Source organism: Pelobates fuscus, chromosome 7, assembly GCF_036172605.1.
Source record: "Pelobates fuscus isolate aPelFus1 chromosome 7, aPelFus1.pri, whole genome shotgun sequence".
Classification (NCBI taxonomy): Eukaryota; Metazoa; Chordata; class Amphibia; order Anura; family Pelobatidae; genus Pelobates; species Pelobates fuscus.
In genome coordinates this window covers 6749093-6770276 of record NC_086323.1, presented here as the reverse complement: position 1 = coordinate 6770276, position 21184 = coordinate 6749093, and the positions used below count along the sequence as shown (strand labels likewise).

Here is a 21184-nt window from a genome sequence, read left to right as displayed (position 1 = left end):
ATATAACAGAGCCCCACATCAATAATACTCCCAGCAATGTGACTGAGTGTATAACAGAGCTCCACAGCAATAATACTCCCAGTAATGTGTCTGAGTGTATAACAGAGCTCCACAACAATAACACTCCCAGTAATGTGTCTGAGTGTATAGCAGAGCTCCCCAGCAATAATACTCCCAGTAATGTGTCTGAGTGTATAACAGAACTCCACAGTAATAATACTCCCAGTAATGTGTCTGGGTGTACAACAGAGCTCCACAGCAATAATACTCCCAGTAATGTGTCTGGGTGTACAACAGAGCTCCACAGCAATAATACTCCCAGTAATGTGTCTGAGTGTATAACAGAGCTCTACAGCAATAACACTCCCAGTAATGTGTCTGACTGTATAACAGAGCTCCACAGCAATAACACTCCCAGTAATGTGTCTGAGTGTATAACAGAGCTCCACAGCAACAATACTCCCAGTAATGTGTCTGAGTGTATAACAGAGCTTCACAGCAATAATACTCCCAGTAATGTGTGTGAGTGTATAACAGCGCTCCACAGCAATAATACTCCCAGTAATGTGCCTGACTGTATAACAGAGCTCCACAGTAATAATACTCCTAGTAATGTGTATGAGTGTATAACAGAGCTCCACAGTAATAATACTCCCAGTAATGTGTCTGAGTGTATAACAGAGCTCCACAGTAATAATACTCCCAGTAATGTGTCTGAGTATATAACAGAGCCCCACATCAATAATACTCCCAGTAATGTGACTGAGTGTATAACAGAGCTCCACAGCAATAATACTTGCAGTAATGTGTCTGAGTGTATAACAGAGCTCCACAGTAATAATACTCCCAGTAATGTGCCTGAGTGTATAACAGAGCCCCACAGCAATAATACTCCCAGTAATGTGTCTGAGTGTATAACAGAGCTCCACAGCAATAATTCTCCCAGTAATGTGTCTGAGTGTATAACAGAACTCCACAGTAATAATACTCCCAGTAATGTGTCTGAGTGTACAACAGAGCTCCACAGTAATAATACTCCCAGTAATGTGTCTGAGTGTATAACAGAGCTCCACGGCAATAATACTCCCAGTAATGTGTCTGAGTGTATAACAGAGCTCCACAGTAATAATACTCCTAGTAATGTGTCTGAGTGTATAACAGAGCTCCACAGCAATAATACTCCCAGTAATAGAGCTCCACAGCAATAAAACTACCAGTAATGTGTCTGAGTGTATAACAGAGCTTCACAGCAATAATACTCCCAGTAATGTGTCTGAGTGAATAACAGAGCACCACACCAATAATACTCCCAGTAATGTAACTGTGTGTATAACAGAGCTCCACGGCAATAATACTCTCTGTAATAGAGCTCCACAGCAATAATACTCCCAGTAATGTGTCTGTGTGTATAACAGAGCTCCACGGCAATAATACTCCCAGTAATGTGTCTGTGTGTATAACAGAGCTCCACAGCAATAATACTCCCAGTAATGTGACTGACTGTATAACAGAGCTCCACAGCAATAATACTCCCAGTAATGTGTCTGAGTGTATAACAGAGCTCCACAGCAATAATACTCCCAGTAGTGTGTCTGAGTGTATAACAGAGCTACACAGTAATAATACTACCAGTAATGTGTCTGAGTGTATCACAGAGCTCCACAGCAATAATACTCCCAGTAATAGAGCTCCACAGCAATAATACTCCCAGTAATAGAGCTCCACAGCAATAATAGTCCCAGTAATGTGTCTGAGTGTATAACAGAGCTCCACAGCAATAATAGTCCCAGTAATGTGTCTGAGTGTATAACAGAGCTCCACAGCAATAAAACTACCAGTAATGTGTCTGAGTGTATAACAGAGCTCCACAGCAATAATACTCCAGTAATGTGTCTGAGTGTATAACAGAGCTCCACATCAATAATACTCCCAGTAATGTGTCTGAGTGTATAACAGAGCTCCACAGCAATAATACTCCCAGTAATGTGTCTGAGTGTATAACAGAGCCCCACAGCAATAATACTCCCAGTAATGTGTCTGAGTGTATAACACAGCTCCACAGCAATAATACTCCCAGTAATGTGTCTGAATGTATAACAGAGCCCCACAGTAATAATACTCCCAGTAATGTGTCTGAGTGTATAACAGAGCTCCACAGTAATAATACTACCAGTAATGTGTCTGAGTGTATCACAGAGCTCCACAGCAATAATACTCCCAGTAATAGAGCTCCACAGCAATAATACTCCCAGTAATAGAGCTCCACAGCAATAATACTCCCAGTAATGTATCTGAGTGTATAACAGAGCTCCACAGCAATAATACTCCCAGTAATAGAGCTCCACAGCAATAATACTCCCAGTAATAGAGCTCGACAGCAATAATACTCCCAGTAATGTATCTGAGTGTATAACAGAGCTCCACAGCAATAATACTCCCAGTAATGTGTCTGAGTGTATAACAGAGCTCCACAGCAATAATAGTCCCAGTAATGTGTCTGAGTGTATAACAGAGCTCCACAGCAATAATACTCCCAGTAATGTGTCTGAGTGTATAACAGAGCCCCACAGCAATAATACTCCCAGTAATGTGTCTGAGTGTATAACAGAGCTCCACAGTAATAATACTCCCAGTAATGTGTCTGCGTGTATAACAGAGCTCCACAGCAATAATACTCCCAGTAATGTGTCTGAGTGTATAACAGAGCTCCACAGTAATAATACTCCCAGTAATGTGTCTGCGTGTATAACAGAGCTCCACAGCAATAATACTCCCAGTAATGTGTCTGAGTGTATAACAGAGCCCCACAGCAATAATACTCCCAGTAATGTGTCTGAGTGTATAACAGAGCCCCACGGCAATAATACTCCCAGTAATGTGTCTGAGTGTATAACAGAGCTCCACAGCAATAATACTCCCAGTAATGTGTCTGAGTGTATCACAGAGCTCCACAGCAATAATACTCCCAGTAATGTGTCTGAGTGTATAACAGAGCTCCACAGTAATAATACTCCCAGTAATGTATCTGAGTGTATAACAGAGCTCCACAGCAATAATACTCCCAGTAATGTGTCTGAGTGTATAACAGAGCTCCACAGCAATAATACTCCCAGTAATGTGACTGAGTGTATAACAGAGCTCCACGCAATAATACTCCCAGTAATGTGTCTGAGTGTATAACAGAGCTCCACAGCAATAATACTCCCAGTAATGTGTCTGAGTGTATAACAGAGCTCCACAGCAATAATACTCCCAGTAATGTGTCTGAGTGTATAATAGAGCTCCACAGTAATAATACTCCCAGTAATGTGTCTGAGTGTATAACAGAGCTCCACAGCAATAATACTCCCAGTAATGTGTCTGAGTGTATAACAGAGCTCCAAAACAATAACACTCCCAGTAATGTGTCTGAGTGTATAACAGAGCTCCACAGCAATAATACTCCCAGTAATGTGACTGAGTGTATCACAGAGCTCCACAGCAATAATACTCCCAGTAATGTGTCTGAGTGTATAATAGAGCTCCACAGTAATAATACTCCCAGTAATGTGTCTGAGTGTATAACAGAGCTCCACAGCAATAATACTCCCAGTAATGTGTCTGAGTGTATAACAGAGCTCCACAACAATAACACTCCCAGTAATGTGTCTGAGTGTATAACAGAGCTCCACAGCAATAATACTCCCAGTAATGTGTCTGAGTGTATAACAGAGCTCCACATCAATAATACTACCAGTAATGTGTCTGAGTGTATAACAGAGCTCCACAGCAATAATACTCCCAGTAATGTGTCTGAGTGTATAACAGAGCTCCACAACAATAACACTCCCAGTAATGTGTCTGAGTGTATAACACAGCTCCACAGTAATAATACTCCCAGTAATGTGTCTGACTGTATAACAGAGCTCCACAGCAATAATACTCCCAGTAATGTGTCTGAGTTCTGAGTGTATAACAGAGCTCCACAGTAATAATACTCCCAGTAATGTGTCTGAGTATATAACAGAGCCCCACATCAATAATACTCCCAGCAATGTGACTGAGTGTATAACAGAGCTCCACAGCAATAATACTCCCAGTAATGTGTCTGAGTGTATAACAGAGCTCCACAACAATAACACTCCCAGTAATGTGTCTGAGTGTATAGCAGAGCTCCCCAGCAATAATACTCCCAGTAATGTGTCTGAGTGTATAACAGAACTCCACAGTAATAATACTCCCAGTAATGTGTCTGGGTGTACAACAGAGCTCCACAGCAATAATACTCCCAGTAATGTGTCTGGGTGTACAACAGAGCTCCACAGCAATAATACTCCCAGTAATGTGTCTGAGTGTATAACAGAGCTCTACAGCAATAACACTCCCAGTAATGTGTCTGACTGTATAACAGAGCTCCACAGCAATAACACTCCCAGTAATGTGTCTGAGTGTATAACAGAGCTCCACAGCAACAATACTCCCAGTAATGTGTCTGAGTGTATAACAGAGCTTCACAGCAATAATACTCCCAGTAATGTGTGTGAGTGTATAACAGAGCTCCACAGCAATAATACTCCCAGTAATGTGCCTGACTGTATAACAGAGCTCCACAGTAATAATACTCCTAGTAATGTGTATGAGTGTATAACAGAGCTCCACAGTAATAATACTCCCAGTAATGTGTCTGAGTGTATAACAGAGCTCCACAGTAATAATACTCCCAGTAATGTGTCTGAGTATATAACAGAGCCCCACATCAATAATACTCCCAGTAATGTGACTGAGTGTATAACAGAGCTCCACAGCAATAATACTTGCAGTAATGTGTCTGAGTGTATAACAGAGCTCCACAGTAATAATACTCCCAGTAATGTGCCTGAGTGTATAACAGAGCCCCACAGCAATAATACTCCCAGTAATGTGTCTGAGTGTATAACAGAGCTCCACAGCAATAATTCTCCCAGTAATGTGTCTGAGTGTATAACAGAACTCCACAGTAATAATACTCCCAGTAATGTGTCTGAGTGTACAACAGAGCTCCACAGTAATAATACTCCCAGTAATGTGTCTGAGTGTATAACAGAGCTCCACGGCAATAATACTCCCAGTAATGTGTCTGAGTGTATAACAGAGCTCCACAGTAATAATACTCCTAGTAATGTGTCTGAGTGTATAACAGAGCTCCACAGCAATAATACTCCCAGTAATAGAGCTCCACAGCAATAAAACTACCAGTAATGTGTCTGAGTGTATAACAGAGCTTCACAGCAATAATACTCCCAGTAATGTGTCTGAGTGAATAACAGAGCACCACACCAATAATACTCCCAGTAATGTAACTGTGTGTATAACAGAGCTCCACGGCAATAATACTCTCTGTAATAGAGCTCCACAGCAATAATACTCCCAGTAATGTGTCTGTGTGTATAACAGAGCTCCACGGCAATAATACTCCCAGTAATGTGTCTGTGTGTATAACAGAGCTCCACAGCAATAATACTCCCAGTAATGTGACTGACTGTATAACAGAACTCCACAGCAATAATACTCCCAGTAATGTGTCTGAGTGTATAACAGAGCTCCACAGCAATAATACTCCCAGTAGTGTGTCTGAGTGTATAACAGAGCTACACAGTAATAATACTACCAGTAATGTGTCTGAGTGTATCACAGAGCTCCACAGCAATAATACTCCCAGTAATAGAGCTCCACAGCAATAATACTCCCAGTAATAGAGCTCCACAGCAATAATAGTCCCAGTAATGTGTCTGAGTGTATAACAGAGCTCCACAGCAATAATAGTCCCAGTAATGTGTCTGAGTGTATAACAGAGCTCCACAGCAATAAAACTACCAGTAATGTGTCTGAGTGTATAACAGAGCTCCACAGCAATAATACTCCAGTAATGTGTCTGAGTGTATAACAGAGCTCCACAGCAATAATACTCCCAGTAATGTGTCTGAGTGTATAACAGAGCTCCACAGCAATAATACTCCCAGTAATGTGTCTGAGTGTATAACAGAGCCCCACAGCAATAATACTCCCAGTAATGTGTCTGAGTGTATAACACAGCTCCACAGCAATAATACTCCCAGTAATGTGTCTGAGTGTATAACAGAGCCCCACAGTAATAATACTCCCAGTAATGTGTCTGAGTGTATAACAGAGCTCCACAGCAATAATACTCCCAGTAATGTGTCTGAGTGTATAACAGAGCCCCACAGCAATAATACTCCCAGTAATGTGTCTGAGTGTATAACACAGCTCCACAGCAATAATACTCCCAGTAATGTGTCTGAGTGTATAACAGAGCCCCACAGTAATAATACTCCCAGTAATGTGTCTGAGTGTATAACAGAGCTCCACAGTAATAATACTACCAGTAATGTGTCTGAGTGTTTCACAGAGCTCCACAGCAATAATACTCCCAGTAATAGAGCTCCACAGCAATAATACTCCCAGTAATAGAGCTCCACAGCAATAATACTCCCAGTAATGTATCTGAGTGTATAACAGAGCTCCACAGCAATAATACTCCCAGTAATGTATCTGAGTGTATAACAGAGCTCCACAGCAATAATACTCCCAGTAATAGAGCTCCACAGCAATAATACTCCCAGTAATAGAGCTCGACAGCAATAATACTCCCAGTAATGTATCTGAGTGTATAACAGAGCTCCACAGCAATAATACTCCCAGTAATGTGTCTGAGTGTATAACAGAGCTCCACAGCAATAATAGTCCCAGTAATGTGTCTGAGTGTATAACAGAGCTCCACAGCAATAATACTCCCAGTAATGTGTCTGAGTGTATAACAGAGCTCCACAGCAATAATAGTCCCAGTAATGTGTCTGAGTGTATAACAGAGCTCCACAGCAATAATAGTCCCAGTAATGTGTCTGAGTGTATAACAGAGCTCCACAGCAATAATACTACCAGTAATGTGTCTGAGTGTATAACAGAGCTCCACAGCAATAATACTCCCAGTAATGTGTCTGAGTGTATAACAGGGCTCCACAGCAATAATACTCCCAGTAATGTGTCTGAGTGTATAACAGAGCTCCACAGCAATAATACTCCCAGTAATGTGTCTGAGTGTATAACAGAGCCCCACAGCAATAATACTCCCAGTAATGTGTATAACAGAGCCCCACAGTAATAATACTCCCAGTAATGTGTCTGAGTGTAAAACAGAGCTCCACAGCAATTATACTCCCAGTAATGTGTCTGAGTGTATAACAGAGCCCCACAGCAATAATACTCCCAGTAATGTGTCTGAGTGTATAACAGAGCTCCACAGCAATAATACTCCCAGTAATGTGTCTGAGTGTATAACATAGCCCCACAGCAATAATACTCCCAGTAATGTGTCTGAGTGTATAACAGAGCTCGACAGCAATAATACTCCCAGTAATGTGTCTGAATGTATAACAGAGCTCCACAGCAATAATACTCCCAGTAATGTGTCTGAGTGTATAACAGAGCCCCACAGCAATAATACTCCCAGTAATGTGTCTGAGTGTATAACATAGCCCCACAGCAATAATACTCCCAGTAATGTGTCTGAGTGTATAACAGAGCTCGACAGCAATAATACTCCCAGTAATGTGTCTGAATGTATAACAGAGCTCCACAGCAATAATACTCCCAGTAATGTGTCTGAGTGTATAACAGAGCCCCACAGCAATAATACTCCCAGTAATGTGTCTGAGTGTATAACGGAGCCCCACAGCAATAATACTCCCAGTAATGTGTCTGATTGTATAACAGAGCCCCACAGCAATAATACTCCCAGTAATGTGTCTGATTGTATAACAGAGCTCCACAGTAATAATACTCCCAGTAATGTGTCTGATTGTATAACATAGCCCCACAGCAATAATACTCCCAGTAATGTGTCTGATTGTATAACATAGCCCCACAGCAATAATACTCCCAGTAATGTGTCTGATTGTATAACAGAGCCCCACAGTAATAATACTCCCAGTAATGTGTCTGATTGTATAACAGAGCCCCACAGCAATAATACTCCCAGTAATGTGTCTGAGCGTATAACGGAGCTCCACCACGGATCCAGTTCAGAGTGCGTTTCACTGGAACAATAGGGATTCAGTCCAGAGTGGGCACCCCCCCTGCCAAGAAGGTAAACAGGAGGGGGGCAATAGACCAACTTTTCCACACATATATATGTATACACATACATACAAGCATACAAAAATAGTAGTTAAAATGTACTCTTGTGGAAGTCAGCTGGTCAATGGCCTAATTGTACAATCTATGGGAACATTAGGGGAGCAGGTTCCATTCCCGGCAGGACTATAACATACACAGCACCATCATTACTGCTTTCTATATATACTCTGAGATCTCTGCTTCATTTAAGGTAATTAATCATTAATGGACAAGAAATGTCCAACCATAATGTGTCCCGTGCATTATCCACTGTTTGCGTTTTGATTTTCTGTTTGTTTTCTCTCAATAGAAAGTGAAAGTCATTGAAGATCTGATCAGGGCTGGAGAGATAAGAATGTTCAGCCTCATCATTCAGAGAATTCAGATAAGACTTCAGTTTAAAATGATAATATTAACCCTCTCGGTGACTACTATCCCTGTATTCCTGACATCTTCATCCGTATAACCCCACAGGCGTCTCACGGCATCCTCGTGCGTACAGTTCTCCCCCCCCCCCCCAGCCTGACCCGCCATGTTATACTATATATACAGCCCCCCCCCCCCGCCTGACCCGCCATGTTATACTATATATACAGCCCCCCCCCCCAGCCTGACCAGCCATGTTATACTATATATACAGCCCCCCCCAGCCTGACCCGCCATGTTATACTATATATACAGCCCCCCCCCCCAGCCTGACCCGCCATGTTATACTATATATACAGCCCCCCCCCCAGCCTGACCCGCCATGTTATACTATATATACAGCCCCCCCCCCCAGCCTGACCCGCCATGTTATACTATATATACAGCCCCCCCCCCAGCCTGACCCGCCATGTTATACTATATATACAGCCCCCCCCCCAGCCTGACCCGCCATGTTATACTATATATACAGCCCCCCCACCAGCCTGACCCGCCATGTTATACTATATATACAGCCCCCCCCCAGCCTGACCCGCCATGTTATACTATATATACAGCCCCCCCCCAGCCTGACCCGCCATGTTATACTATATATACAGCCCCCCCCAGCCTGACCCGCCATGTTATACTATATATACAGCCCCCCCCCCCCAGCCTGACCCGCCATGTTATACTATATATACAGCCCCCCCCCCCCTTCCCACCTAACTCACCATGTTATACTCTATATACAGCCCTCCCCCCTGGCCTGACTCACCATGCTATACTATATATACAGCCCCCTTCCCACCTAACTCACCATGTTTTACTCTATATACAGCCCTCCTCTCCCCCCCCCCCCCCCCCCCAGCCTGACTTACCATGCTATACTCTGTATACAGCCCCCTGGCCTGACTCACAATGTTATATTCAATGTATGGCCCCCAGCCGAACTCACTTTGTTATAGTCTGTGTTATATTCTGTATATATGGCCCCCGGCCTGACTTACCATGTTATATTCAATTTATGGCTCCCAACCTGACTCACTGTGTTATATTTTCTGTTATATTCTGTATTTATGGTCCACAGCCTGAATCACCGTGTTATATTCTGTAAATATGGCCCCCGGCCTGACTTACCGAGTTATATTTTGTATTTAATGGCTCTCAGCCTGACTCACTATGTTATATTCTGTATATTATGGGCCACGGCCTGACTTACTATGTTATATTCTGTATATTATGGTCCACGGCCTGACTCATTGTGTTATATTCTGTATATTATGGTCCACGGCCTGACTCACTGTGTTATATTCTGTATATTATGGTCCACGGCCTGACTCATTGTGTTATTTTCTGTATATTATGGTCCACGGCCTGACTCACTGTGTTATATTCTGTATATTATGGTCCACGGCCTGACTCACTGTGTTATATTCTGTATATTATGGTCCACGGCCTGACTCACTGTGTTATATTCTGTATATTATGCGCCACGGCCTGACTCACTGTGTTATATTCTGTATATTATGGTCCACGGCCTGACTCACTGTGTTATATTCTGTATATTATGGTCCACGGCCTAAGTCACTGTGTTATTTTCTGTATATTATGGTCCACGGCCTGACTCACTGTGTTATATTCTGTATATTATGGTCCACGGCCTGACTCACTGTGTTATATTCTGTATATTATGGGCCATGGCCTGACTCACTGTGTTATATTCTGTATATTATGGTCCACGGCCTGACTCACTGTGTTATATTCTGTATATTATGGTCCACGGCCTGACTCACTGTGTTATATTCTGTATTTTATGGGCCATGGCCTGACTCACTGTGTTATATTCTGTATATTATGGTCCACGGCCTGACTCACTGTGTTATATTCTGTATATTATGGTCCACGGCCTGACTCACTGTGTTATATTCTGTATATTATGGTCCACGGCCTGACTCACTGTGTTATATTCTGTATATTATGGTCCACGGCCTAACTCACTGTGTTATATTCTGTATATTATGGTCCACGGCCTGACTCACTGTGTTATTTTCTGTATATTATGGTCCACGGCCTGACTCACTGTGTTATATTCTGTATATTATGGTCGACAGCCTGACTCACTGTGTTATATTCTGTATATTATGGTCGACGGCCTGACTCACTGTGTTATATTCTGTATATTATGGTCCACGGCCTGACTCACTGTGTTATATTCTGTATATTATGGTCCATGGCCTGACTCACTATGTTATATTCTGTATATTATGGTCGACGGCCTGACTCACTGTGTTATATTCTGTATATTATGGTCCACGGCCTGACTCACTGTGTTATATTCTGTATATTATGGGCCATGGCCTGACTCACTGTGTTATATTCTGTATATTATGGTCGACGGCCTGACTCACTGTGTTATATTCTGTATATTATGGTCCACGGCCTGACTCACTGTGTTATATTCTGTATATTATGGTCCACGGCCTAACTCACTGTGTTATTTTCTGTATATTATGGGCCACGGCCTGACTTACTATGTTATATTCTGTATATTATGGTCGACGGCCTGACTCACTGTGTTATATTCTGTATATTATGGTCCATGGCCTGACTCACTGTGTTATATTCTGTATATTATGGTCCACGGCCTAACTCACTGTGTTATTTTCTGTATATTATGGGCCACGGCCTGACTCACTGTGTTATATTCTGTATATTATGGTCGACGGCCTGACTCACTGTGTTATATTCTGTATATTATGGTCCATGGCCTGACTCACTGTGTTATATTCTGTATATTATGGTCCACGGCCTGACTCACTGTGTTATATTCTGTATATTATGGTCCACAGCCTGACTCACTGTGTTATATTCTGTATATTATGGTCCACGGCCTGACTCATTGTGTTATATTCTGTATATTATGGTCCACGGCCTGACTCACTGTGTTATATTCTGTATATTATGGTCCACAGCCTGACTCACTGTGTTATATTCTGTATATTATGGTCCACAGCCTGACTCACTGTGTTATATTCTGTCTTATATTTTGGATTTATGGCGCCCAGCCTCATTTGCCATGTGTTATGCTGTATTGACTGTTCCCAGCTAAATATATAAACATTGTTATACAGAGTTATGGGCGCCCAAGACTCATTGCTGCACCTGGGGTTTGAAGCTAACACGAATGGGCCAATCACACAGAAGAGCTACTGTAACTTAAATTGCTTAAACACTTAATGCTGGTCTCGATAGAAAGGTGTTAGAACACACAGTGCATCACAGTTTATTGCGTATGGGGCTGTGTAACGGCAGACCAACCAGAGTGCCGCCAGTCCACCGCCAAAAGCACCATCAATGGGGAAGTGAGCTTTAGAACTGGACCATGGAGCAATGGAAGAATGTAGTCTGGTCTGATGAATCTTGCTTTCTTTTAGATCAGGTAGATGGGTGTGTGGGGAAGAGATGGCAGCATGATGCACTATGGGATGAAGGCAGTGTTATGCTGTGAAACATTGGGTCTTGGCCTCATGCGGATGTTACTTTGACACGTACCACCTACCTAGAGATTGTTGCAGACCGCATACACCCTTTTTTGGCAACGGTGTTCCCTGATGGCAGTGCCCTCTTTCAGCCAGATAATGAACCCTGCCGGCTGACACACTGCAAAATTGTCCAGGAATGGTTTGAGGAACATGACAAAGAGTTCAAGGTGTTACCTTGACCTCCGAATTCCCCAGATCTCAATCCGACTGAGGATTACCAGATCTGCTGCTAATGTCTTGGGGCTAGACACCACAGCTAAATGCAGTCAGGATTCAGTCAGTCTGACTGATTATGCAAAATGTGTTTGGATCTATTTGGAAAATCACTGATATCTGCATCCGAACCTAATTAAAGTACAGGAATTGGAGATTTAGCAACAAACTCATGGTGGCTGAAGATAAACCAAATGCATCTAAAAGGATGCACTTGCGCAAATTATCTTTCACTTGCTTTTTGCAAACGAATTGATAATTTAAAGAACTAGTTAAAAAACAGCACAAATGTTAATTATGTGGCGGCTCACAAGTGCTTGCTAGCCAGCCAACACATTAAAAAACATTTTTAAAAGTGATTTGTCCGTGTATGGTTTCACCATTAATTATGTTGCAGGACCTCATAATGATTGTCAGTTCCTGGGGCAAGGCCAAACCTGTGTCATACATTGAATCACTTTCTGTAGACAACCAACACAAAACATGCCATACCCCGTGCCCTGTCCTTATAGTGAAATACCTCACCGTTCTCTACAAGGAGACAGTCTGAGAGCATGGACCAAGGGGTCTGTGTGAAGAGCAAATCTGGGGCTAAGGTTTACTTGTTGAGCAGTCACCATGGAAACCAATAGAATGACCCAGATTTATTGCTCCACTCATACAACTTAGCCCCAATTTTCCCCAATTACACAGAACCTGCCACATTTCTTCTCATACACCTTGGTAAGTTCTGTATAAAGTGCAACTCTGGAGCCAATTTGTAAAAGTGGAGCAATCAGGAGGAATATTCTTTTGTTTCCCATGGGAACAGCTCGAATTTTATAGTATTGCCCAAGAATTACTCTAAATAAAGAATCTCCCAATCAACATGTCTCCAAATTAATTGCAAAATAAGCTGATCTTTAGCAAAGGAAAAATTATTCTCTAATAATAGAACCGGTAATCCCACCTGAACCAGACACAGGACGAAAAAGAATAACCAGAAATTTGATTTATCAACATCTTGAACAATTGCTACAAACTCAATCATCCAATAGTACACATCCTCTTCATGGATCAATGTGTCTACTCTACAAGAGGACCTTCACTGAGCCCCCTGAATCTCAAACTTGATCAAAGCAACATTTCCTACAACATGGATTCCTACCAATTAATTCACACTGGTATTGAGAGGAAGCTGTGTGGAATACATGCAGACTAGACATGGAGAATAAACTAGATGTTTGGGCAGACTAGATAAGGTGGACAGGCCAGATATGGAGGATAGACTAGATAAGGAGGACAGACTAGATATGGAGGATAGGCTAGATATGGAGGACAGACTAGATAAGGAGGACAGGCTAGATATGGAGGATAGGCTAGATTATAAGGACAAACTAGATTTGGAGGACAGGCTAGATATGGAGGATAGGCTAGATTTGGAGGACAGGCTAGATATGGAGGACATGCTAGATAAGGAGGACAGGCTAGATATGGAGGATAGACTAGATAAGGAGGACAGTCTAGATATGGAGGACAGACTAGATAAGGAGGACACGCTAGATTATAAGGACAAACTAGATTTGGAGGACAGGCTAGATATGTAGGGCAGACTAGATAAGGAGGAGAGGTTATATATTAGGGCCAAACTAGATTTGTACGTCAGCTAGATTTGGAGGTCAGAGTAGATATAGAGGCCAAACTAGATTTGGAGGTCAGAGTAAATATAGAGTCCAAACTAGATTTGGATGGCAGACTAGATATAGAGGGCAAACTAGATTTGGAGGTTAGACTAAATATAAAGTCCAAACTAGATTTGGAGGTCAGAGTAGAAATAGAGGACAAACTAGATTTGGAGGTCAAACTAGATATAGAAGACAGACTAGATATTAAGGCCAAACTAGATTTGAAGGTCAGACTAGATATATAGTCCAAACTAGATTTAAAGTTCAGAGTAGATATAGAGGACAAACTAGATTTAGAGATCAGAGTAGATATAGAAGACAAACTAGATTTGGAGGTCAGAGTAGATATAGAAGACAAACTAGATTTGGAGGTCAGACTACATATAAAGGACACATTAGATATCGAGAATAAACTAGATAGGGAGGACAGATAAGAAATAAATCATAATTTTAATAACTTAATGTGTAGAAATGAAGTACACACTAATATGGAGAACAGACTAGATATGGACAGGATGGAGGTCAGCTTTGATCTGAATAGTTTAAAGACTAGTTATCTATAGATGGGAGGGCAGACTAAATATAGGGAACAGACTAGCTATGGAGGTCAGACTAGATATGGAGGACATGCTAGATATGGAAGACAGACTAGATATGGAGGACGGTCTAGATATGAAGGACAGCCTAGATATAGAAGACAAACTAGATTTAGAGGTCAGACTAGATATGGAGGACAGACTAGATATGGAGGATAGACTAGATAAGGAGGACAGTCTAGATATGGAGGACAGGCTAGATAAGGAGGACACGCTAGATTATAAGGACAAACTAGATTTGGAGGACAGGCTAGATATGTAGGGCAGACTAGATAAGGAGGATAGGTTATATATTAGGGACAAACTAGATTTGTACGTCATCTAGATTTGGAGGTCAGAGTAGATATAGAGGCCAAACTAGATTTGGAGGTCAGAGTAAATATAGAGGCCAAACTAGATTTGGATGGCAGACTAGATATAGAGGGCAAACTAGATTTGGAGGTCAGACTAAATATAAAGTCCAAACTAGATTTGGAGGTCAGAGTAGAAATAGAGGACAAACTAGATTTGGAGGTCAAACTAGATATAGAAGACAGACTAGATATTAAGGCCAAACTAGATTTGAAGGTCAGACTAGATATATAGTCCAAACTAGATTTAAAGTTCAGAGTAGATATAGAGGACAAACTAGATTTGGAGATCAGAGTAGATATAGAAGACAAACTAGATTTGGAGGTCAGAGTAGATATAGAAGACAAACTAGATTTGGAGGTCAGAGTAGATATAGAAGACAAACTAGATTTGGAGGTCAGACTACATATAAAGGACACATTAGATATCGAGAATAAACTAGATAGGGAGGACAGATAAGAAATAAATCATAATGTTAATAACTTAATGTGTAGAAATGAAGGGCACACTAATATGGAGAACAGACTAGATATGAACAGGATGGAGGTCAGCTTTGATCTGAATAGTTTAAAGACTAGTTATCTATAAATGGGAGGGCAGACTAAATATAGGGAACAGACTAGCTATGGAGGTCAGACTAGATATGGAGGACAGGCTAGATATGGAAGACAGACTAGATATGGAGGACGGCCTAGATATGAAGGACAGCCTAGATATAGAGGACAAACTAGATTTGGAGGTCAGACTAGATATGGAGGACAGACTAGATATGGAGGACAGCCTAGCTATGGAGGACAGACTAGATATGGAGGACAGGCTAGATAAGGAAGACAAACTAGATATGGAGGACAGACTTAATATGGAGGACAAGCTAGAGATAAGGAGGACAGACTGCATATGGAGGACAAACTTGATATGGTGGTCAGACTAGATATAGAGGACAGACTAGATATGGAGGACAGGCTAGATATGGAAGTCAGACTAGATATGGAGGACAAGTTAGCTATGGAGGACAGACTTGATATGGAGGACAAGCTAGAGATATGGAGGACAGACTATATATGGAGGACAGACTAGATATGTAGGACAAACTTGATATGGTGGACAGACCAGATATGGAGGACAGACTATATATGGAAGACAGACTAGATATGGAGGACAGACTAAATATGGAAGACAGACTAGATATGGAGGACAGACTAGATATAGAGGACAGGTTTCAGATGGAGGACATACTAAATATGGAAGATAGGCTTGATATGGAGTACATGCTACATATGGAGGTCAGGTTTGATATGGAGGACAGACTCATATGGATAATTGGAAGGAAGTTTAGAAAAGTGAATAAGATGAAAGCATTGAATTATATCTAATGATTCCCTACTGTGCAGGAGAGATAAATGTTCAGTAACGAACAGATACACATTAATGAAGGATACACGCTAGGGGATAACTAGAGATCGAGGTACAATAACACAATATTAGTTCAACTCAGGGGTGGTGTATCATGGAGAATTGAATATAGTTATTAAATGTGATAAGCGCCCAGTCTCATGGACATATAGCTTAAAGAGTTATTCACTAAATAATGAGATATTCTAAGTTCAGAACTGCATTGCAAAACCTAGGACTGAATAAACAATCTCAGAATTATCTTCAGTTCAGCTATTTTTGGCCTAAATTTATCAATGGCTTGTTAATTCCTCACAATAATTTTTTGTGAATAACTCCAAATATCACCGATATAAGATGTGATGTATTGAAAACAGGTTGCAATGTTTCAGAACGAACAGGCGAAATGACTCACTATTAAATTCCTTTCAATATTGTATCTTGCCCGTCGTACACTTCTCACCTTTCATATTAGCCATAGAATGATCATAATTTGTTTAGCAATATCACACAGACATTGGAGCTATTAAAACAGTCTCTTACCTATTCTGGCTGACTGTAACGAGATGAGGAATAATATGGGTAAAGGTGAATGCATTGTATCCAATCACAGGCAGAAATTTCCAGTCTGGTCAACGTGTCCAAAATGTACTGTCTCCCGGAGAAATTCACATCATCCACAGGATTAACTTTGAAGAATTACATTAAATAAGAATAAAAAGAAATCCAATGTTATCTCCTCTTTATAGGCAATAAAAGGTTCCAGCCTGCTGTAGTAGAAATGAAAAGCCTCGGTGTCAGATGTTTTCTTTAGAGCCGTATTAAACGTCTCGGTGTCAGATGTTTTCTATAAAGCCATGGGGCATGGAGTATGTTTCCAGAAAGGGTCAGTTTTCTGGTTATTTTTCCTTTATTTACATCCTTGCTGGCTCATGCTGGTATCCAGTTTTTTGGGCTGTTTCCATGTTTGCTAAAAGGTCCGCTCTCTCCTGTTTTATTTTTCTGTTTTTGTCTTTCTGCTGTTCTCACGTTTGCCACCTCTTAGTTCCCCAGATTTTAGGAATCTGGATATGGAAAGAGGAAAAGGCGTAGCTGGACTGGGAGTTCCAGGAAACCTTTGGATCTGAACAGTCAGCGATGGGCTCTAGTTTAGGAAATCACAGTCTGAACAACGCTGGGAAAAGAAGATGACAAAAGCGGACTCCCATTGCCCCCCCTGCCCGCAGAAAGCATTGTTTTCTAGAACTCTCATAACCCTCTTCAGTAGTCTTTTGTGACCTGTAAAGTTGTAGAGCTATTTCTGAAACAAATTTGTTGGGGACTGGCCAACGGGATTCTAGAGTCCACTGTAAATAACGGAAAATAACAATTTATACAACCAAAACTTGTCAAAGAAGTAAAAGTATCTAGGGCAGCGGTAGATAAAACAACGCTCGGGGTGAATTTAATATCCAGTTACGTTACCACCCAATAATACAATAATAAGGAAGGGGTAACCAATGGAGTAATAACGAAAGGGTAACCAATGGAGTAATAACGAAAGGGTAACCAATGGAGTAATAACGAAAGGGTAACCAATGGAGTAATAAGGAAGGGGTAACCAATGGAGTAATAAGGAAGGGGTAACCAATGGGGTAATAAGGAAGGGGTAACCAATGGGGTAATAAGGAAGGGGTAACCAATGGAGTAATAAGGAAGGGGTTACCAATGGGGTAATAAGGAAGGGGTAACCAATGGAGTAATAAGGAAGGGGTAACCAATGGGGTAATAAGGAAGGGGTAACCAATGGAGTAATAAGGAAGGGGTAACCAATGGGGTAATAAGGAGGGGGTAACCAATTGGGTAATAAGCATCTTTTGTTGTACATTTCTTGAGTCGTTAGGAGGGGAAATATAGGGGAGAGAAATGTCCATTTCGCTTCTTGAGAGAACGGGCACACTGGGCAATCTGTACGATGGCCGGGGCATAATATGGCTAACTGGCAACTACCCATGGGAACTCCCGAAATATACACCATTATTAACGGCCATAATAATGACTTTCCAGGTGAGTACCAGGGGGTCCAAACCCTTGCATCGCTTGTCATAGAACTCAGATACCATTAACGAGTGGAGTGACAGTGTGTCCAGATCTGGTACCCTGCGTAAAACCCAACGCAGCCCCACCCAGCCCCCCAGCATATAAATAACGGATGTCCCCCATCTTATCGACACATTCGGCTTGGCTCAATCTAATGATCGCAATATTCCTGCAATTAATAAATCTATTTCTGACATTATATCAAATCAAGCTGGAGATCAGAATCGCCAGGTATTTATTTTAGATTATAGCTTAATAATATCTGAAAATTTGTTTTATTTAAACCTACTTGTCCATGTCTTTATTCAGTGATTTTGATTAAGGTGTAAAATATTGTTAAATGCAATTAGCTGCTTGATTTACTTTCGTGCAGATACTGAGATTGCGGCCCCGTGGATCGTCTGTTTGCCAATAGCTTAGAGGAAACTAAGAACAATGGGAGGACGTCAAGTCTCAGACCTGAAGATTGTACGGGCACAGAGGCCTGATTCACATATTTACACAAACAAGACGGGATTCTGTGCCCAGGACTGCGAGTCTAGCGCACACTGAACTCCACTCAATCTTTACAAAAACAGTATTAACTCCGTCACAGCCAAGATCTTTTATTTTCAATAAAATGAGTCCAATATCTACAGGAAGTATTGATAAAACACGTCCACAGTTATTCACTAAAGAGAGAATTGTTAAGAATTCAAACTGACCTGGAGGAATTCTCCAAGTGAGCTAAGCATTCAGTTTGCATACTTTCATCTCAAATTTTAAACTCACTTTAATTCTCATTTTTGTGAATAACCCTGGTGGTTTGTATAAAATTAAATGTATTTTTTCAGAAACACTGTTTCAGACAGTTAGATTAGATTCATTTTATCGATAATTCCATTTTTACTTCTGTGAGTGTTTGGGAAGGCAGGGCCCTGTTGCGCTGCTTTGCCTGGGGGCCTGTAATGCTGTTACGATGGCCCTGGTTTGTTTGCTCAGTTGGTAAATTCCCTGACTTCAGAGTCTGTTGAAATAAATGCACAGGTTCAGTTCCTGGTAGGGTCAGCTCAGCTCCTCATCCCTCCAAGGTCAATAAAATGAGTTCTATCAATTGGGTAATAATATGTTAATTCTGAGAGTGTCTGCTGAAAAGTCCCACCAGGAGAAAGTTGCTATATAATTACTAGATATTATACCATACGATTTGTTTCATAGTATTCTTTTTATTTTTGTGACAAATTGCAATTCAGTTTTATTATTAGTATTTATATAGCGCAAACACATTCTGCAGCGCTGTACATTCTAGAAAGGAGATATTTAGAGATGAAGAAGGTCTTGCACAAACAAGCTTACAATATCTGATGATTAAAGGTAGGTAGATATACATCACTAGGAGTCTTACCCCAGGGACACTTACTGGTGAGGCCAGGAGACGTAAACAAACTCGAATTTATTTAAAGCTCATCGTTTATAGAAATTGAAGATTTTTTTATTCCATCTTTCATTGGATATTGTCCTGTCCCCCAGATATTTGGGGTTCCTACATCCAAGATCATAATGCTCGAATGGTGATTTTCTGTACATTAACAAATAGGTTGAATCAGGGTATTTACCCAATTATTTGTATAAAATAAAAATATCTAAAAAATGCGTCATTTTAATTCTTTGAGTGCAGGCTTTCTCTGAGCAGCAATCTATTTGCAAAAACTGAGTTTTGTCCTTAGTTAACTCTAGGGGCTTATTTACTAAACACTGAACTGCGGAGACTGATGGTGATAAGTTGTTGTTTTTTTGTTGTTTTTTTCATATAAACTGTTTTAGGGTACGTTTTGTCATTTGCTTTTCAGTTACGTATATTTCAGTATTTAGTGATTCCCACTCAGCGGAACCCGACAAACTGCCTGCCTTCACCGACTGTCTACCGCTGACTGTCTATCGCTGTCTGCCTTCACTGACTGTCTACCGCTGACTGTCTATCGCTGACTGTCTATCGCTGACTGTCTATCACTGTCTGCCTTCACTGACTGTCTATCTCTGACTGTCTACCGCTGTCTGCCTTCACCGACTGTCTATCGCTGACTGTCTATCGCTGACTGTCTATCGCTGACTGTCTATCACTGTCTGCCTTCACTGACTGTCTATCACTGACTGTCTATCTCTGACTGTCTATCGCTGTCTGCCTTCACTGACTGTCTATCACTGACTGTCTATCACTGACTGTCTACCGCTGACTGTCTATCGCTGTCTGCCTTCACCGACTGTCTATCACTGACTGTCTATCACTGTCTGCCTTCACGACTGTCTATCACTGACTGTCTATCGCTGTCTGCCTTCACCGACTGTCTATCACTGACTGTCTATCGCTGTCTGCCTTCACCGACTGTCTATCACTGACTGTCTATCGCTGTCTGCCTTCACTGACTGTCTATCACTGACTGTCTATCGCTGTCTGCCTTCACCGACTGTCTATCACTGACTGTCTATCACTGTCTGCCTTCACGACTGTCTATCACTGACTGTCTATCGCTGTCTGCCTTCACCGACTGTCTATCACTGACTGTCTATCGCTGTCTGCCTTCACCGACTGTCTATCACTGACTGTCTATCGCTGTCTGCCTTCACTGACTGTCTATCGCTGACTGTCTATCGCTGACTGTCTATCACTGACTGTCTATCGCTGTCTGCCTTCACTGACTGTCTATCGCTGACTGTCTATCACTGACTGTCTATCACTGTCTGCCTTCACGACTGTCTATCACTGACTGTCTATCGCTGTCTGCCTTCACCGACTGTCTATCACTGACTG

At 41.5% G+C, this 21184-nt stretch overlaps 1 protein-coding gene across 1 annotated transcript in view; it reads right to left on the bottom strand.

Moving 5' to 3' along the window:
* The window catches only part of TIE1 (tyrosine kinase with immunoglobulin like and EGF like domains 1), a 75656-nt gene extending 58285 nt beyond the window's left edge, over nucleotides 1–17371 (bottom strand). Inside the window, exon 1 of the mRNA XM_063427654.1 lies at nucleotides 16861–17371. Within this exon, the coding sequence (XP_063283724.1) occupies nucleotides 16861–16915 (55 nt within the window). The 5' untranslated portion in view covers nucleotides 16916–17371. The remainder of the gene's footprint in view (nucleotides 1–16860) is intronic.
* Between the last annotated feature and the right edge of the window lie 3813 nt (nucleotides 17372–21184).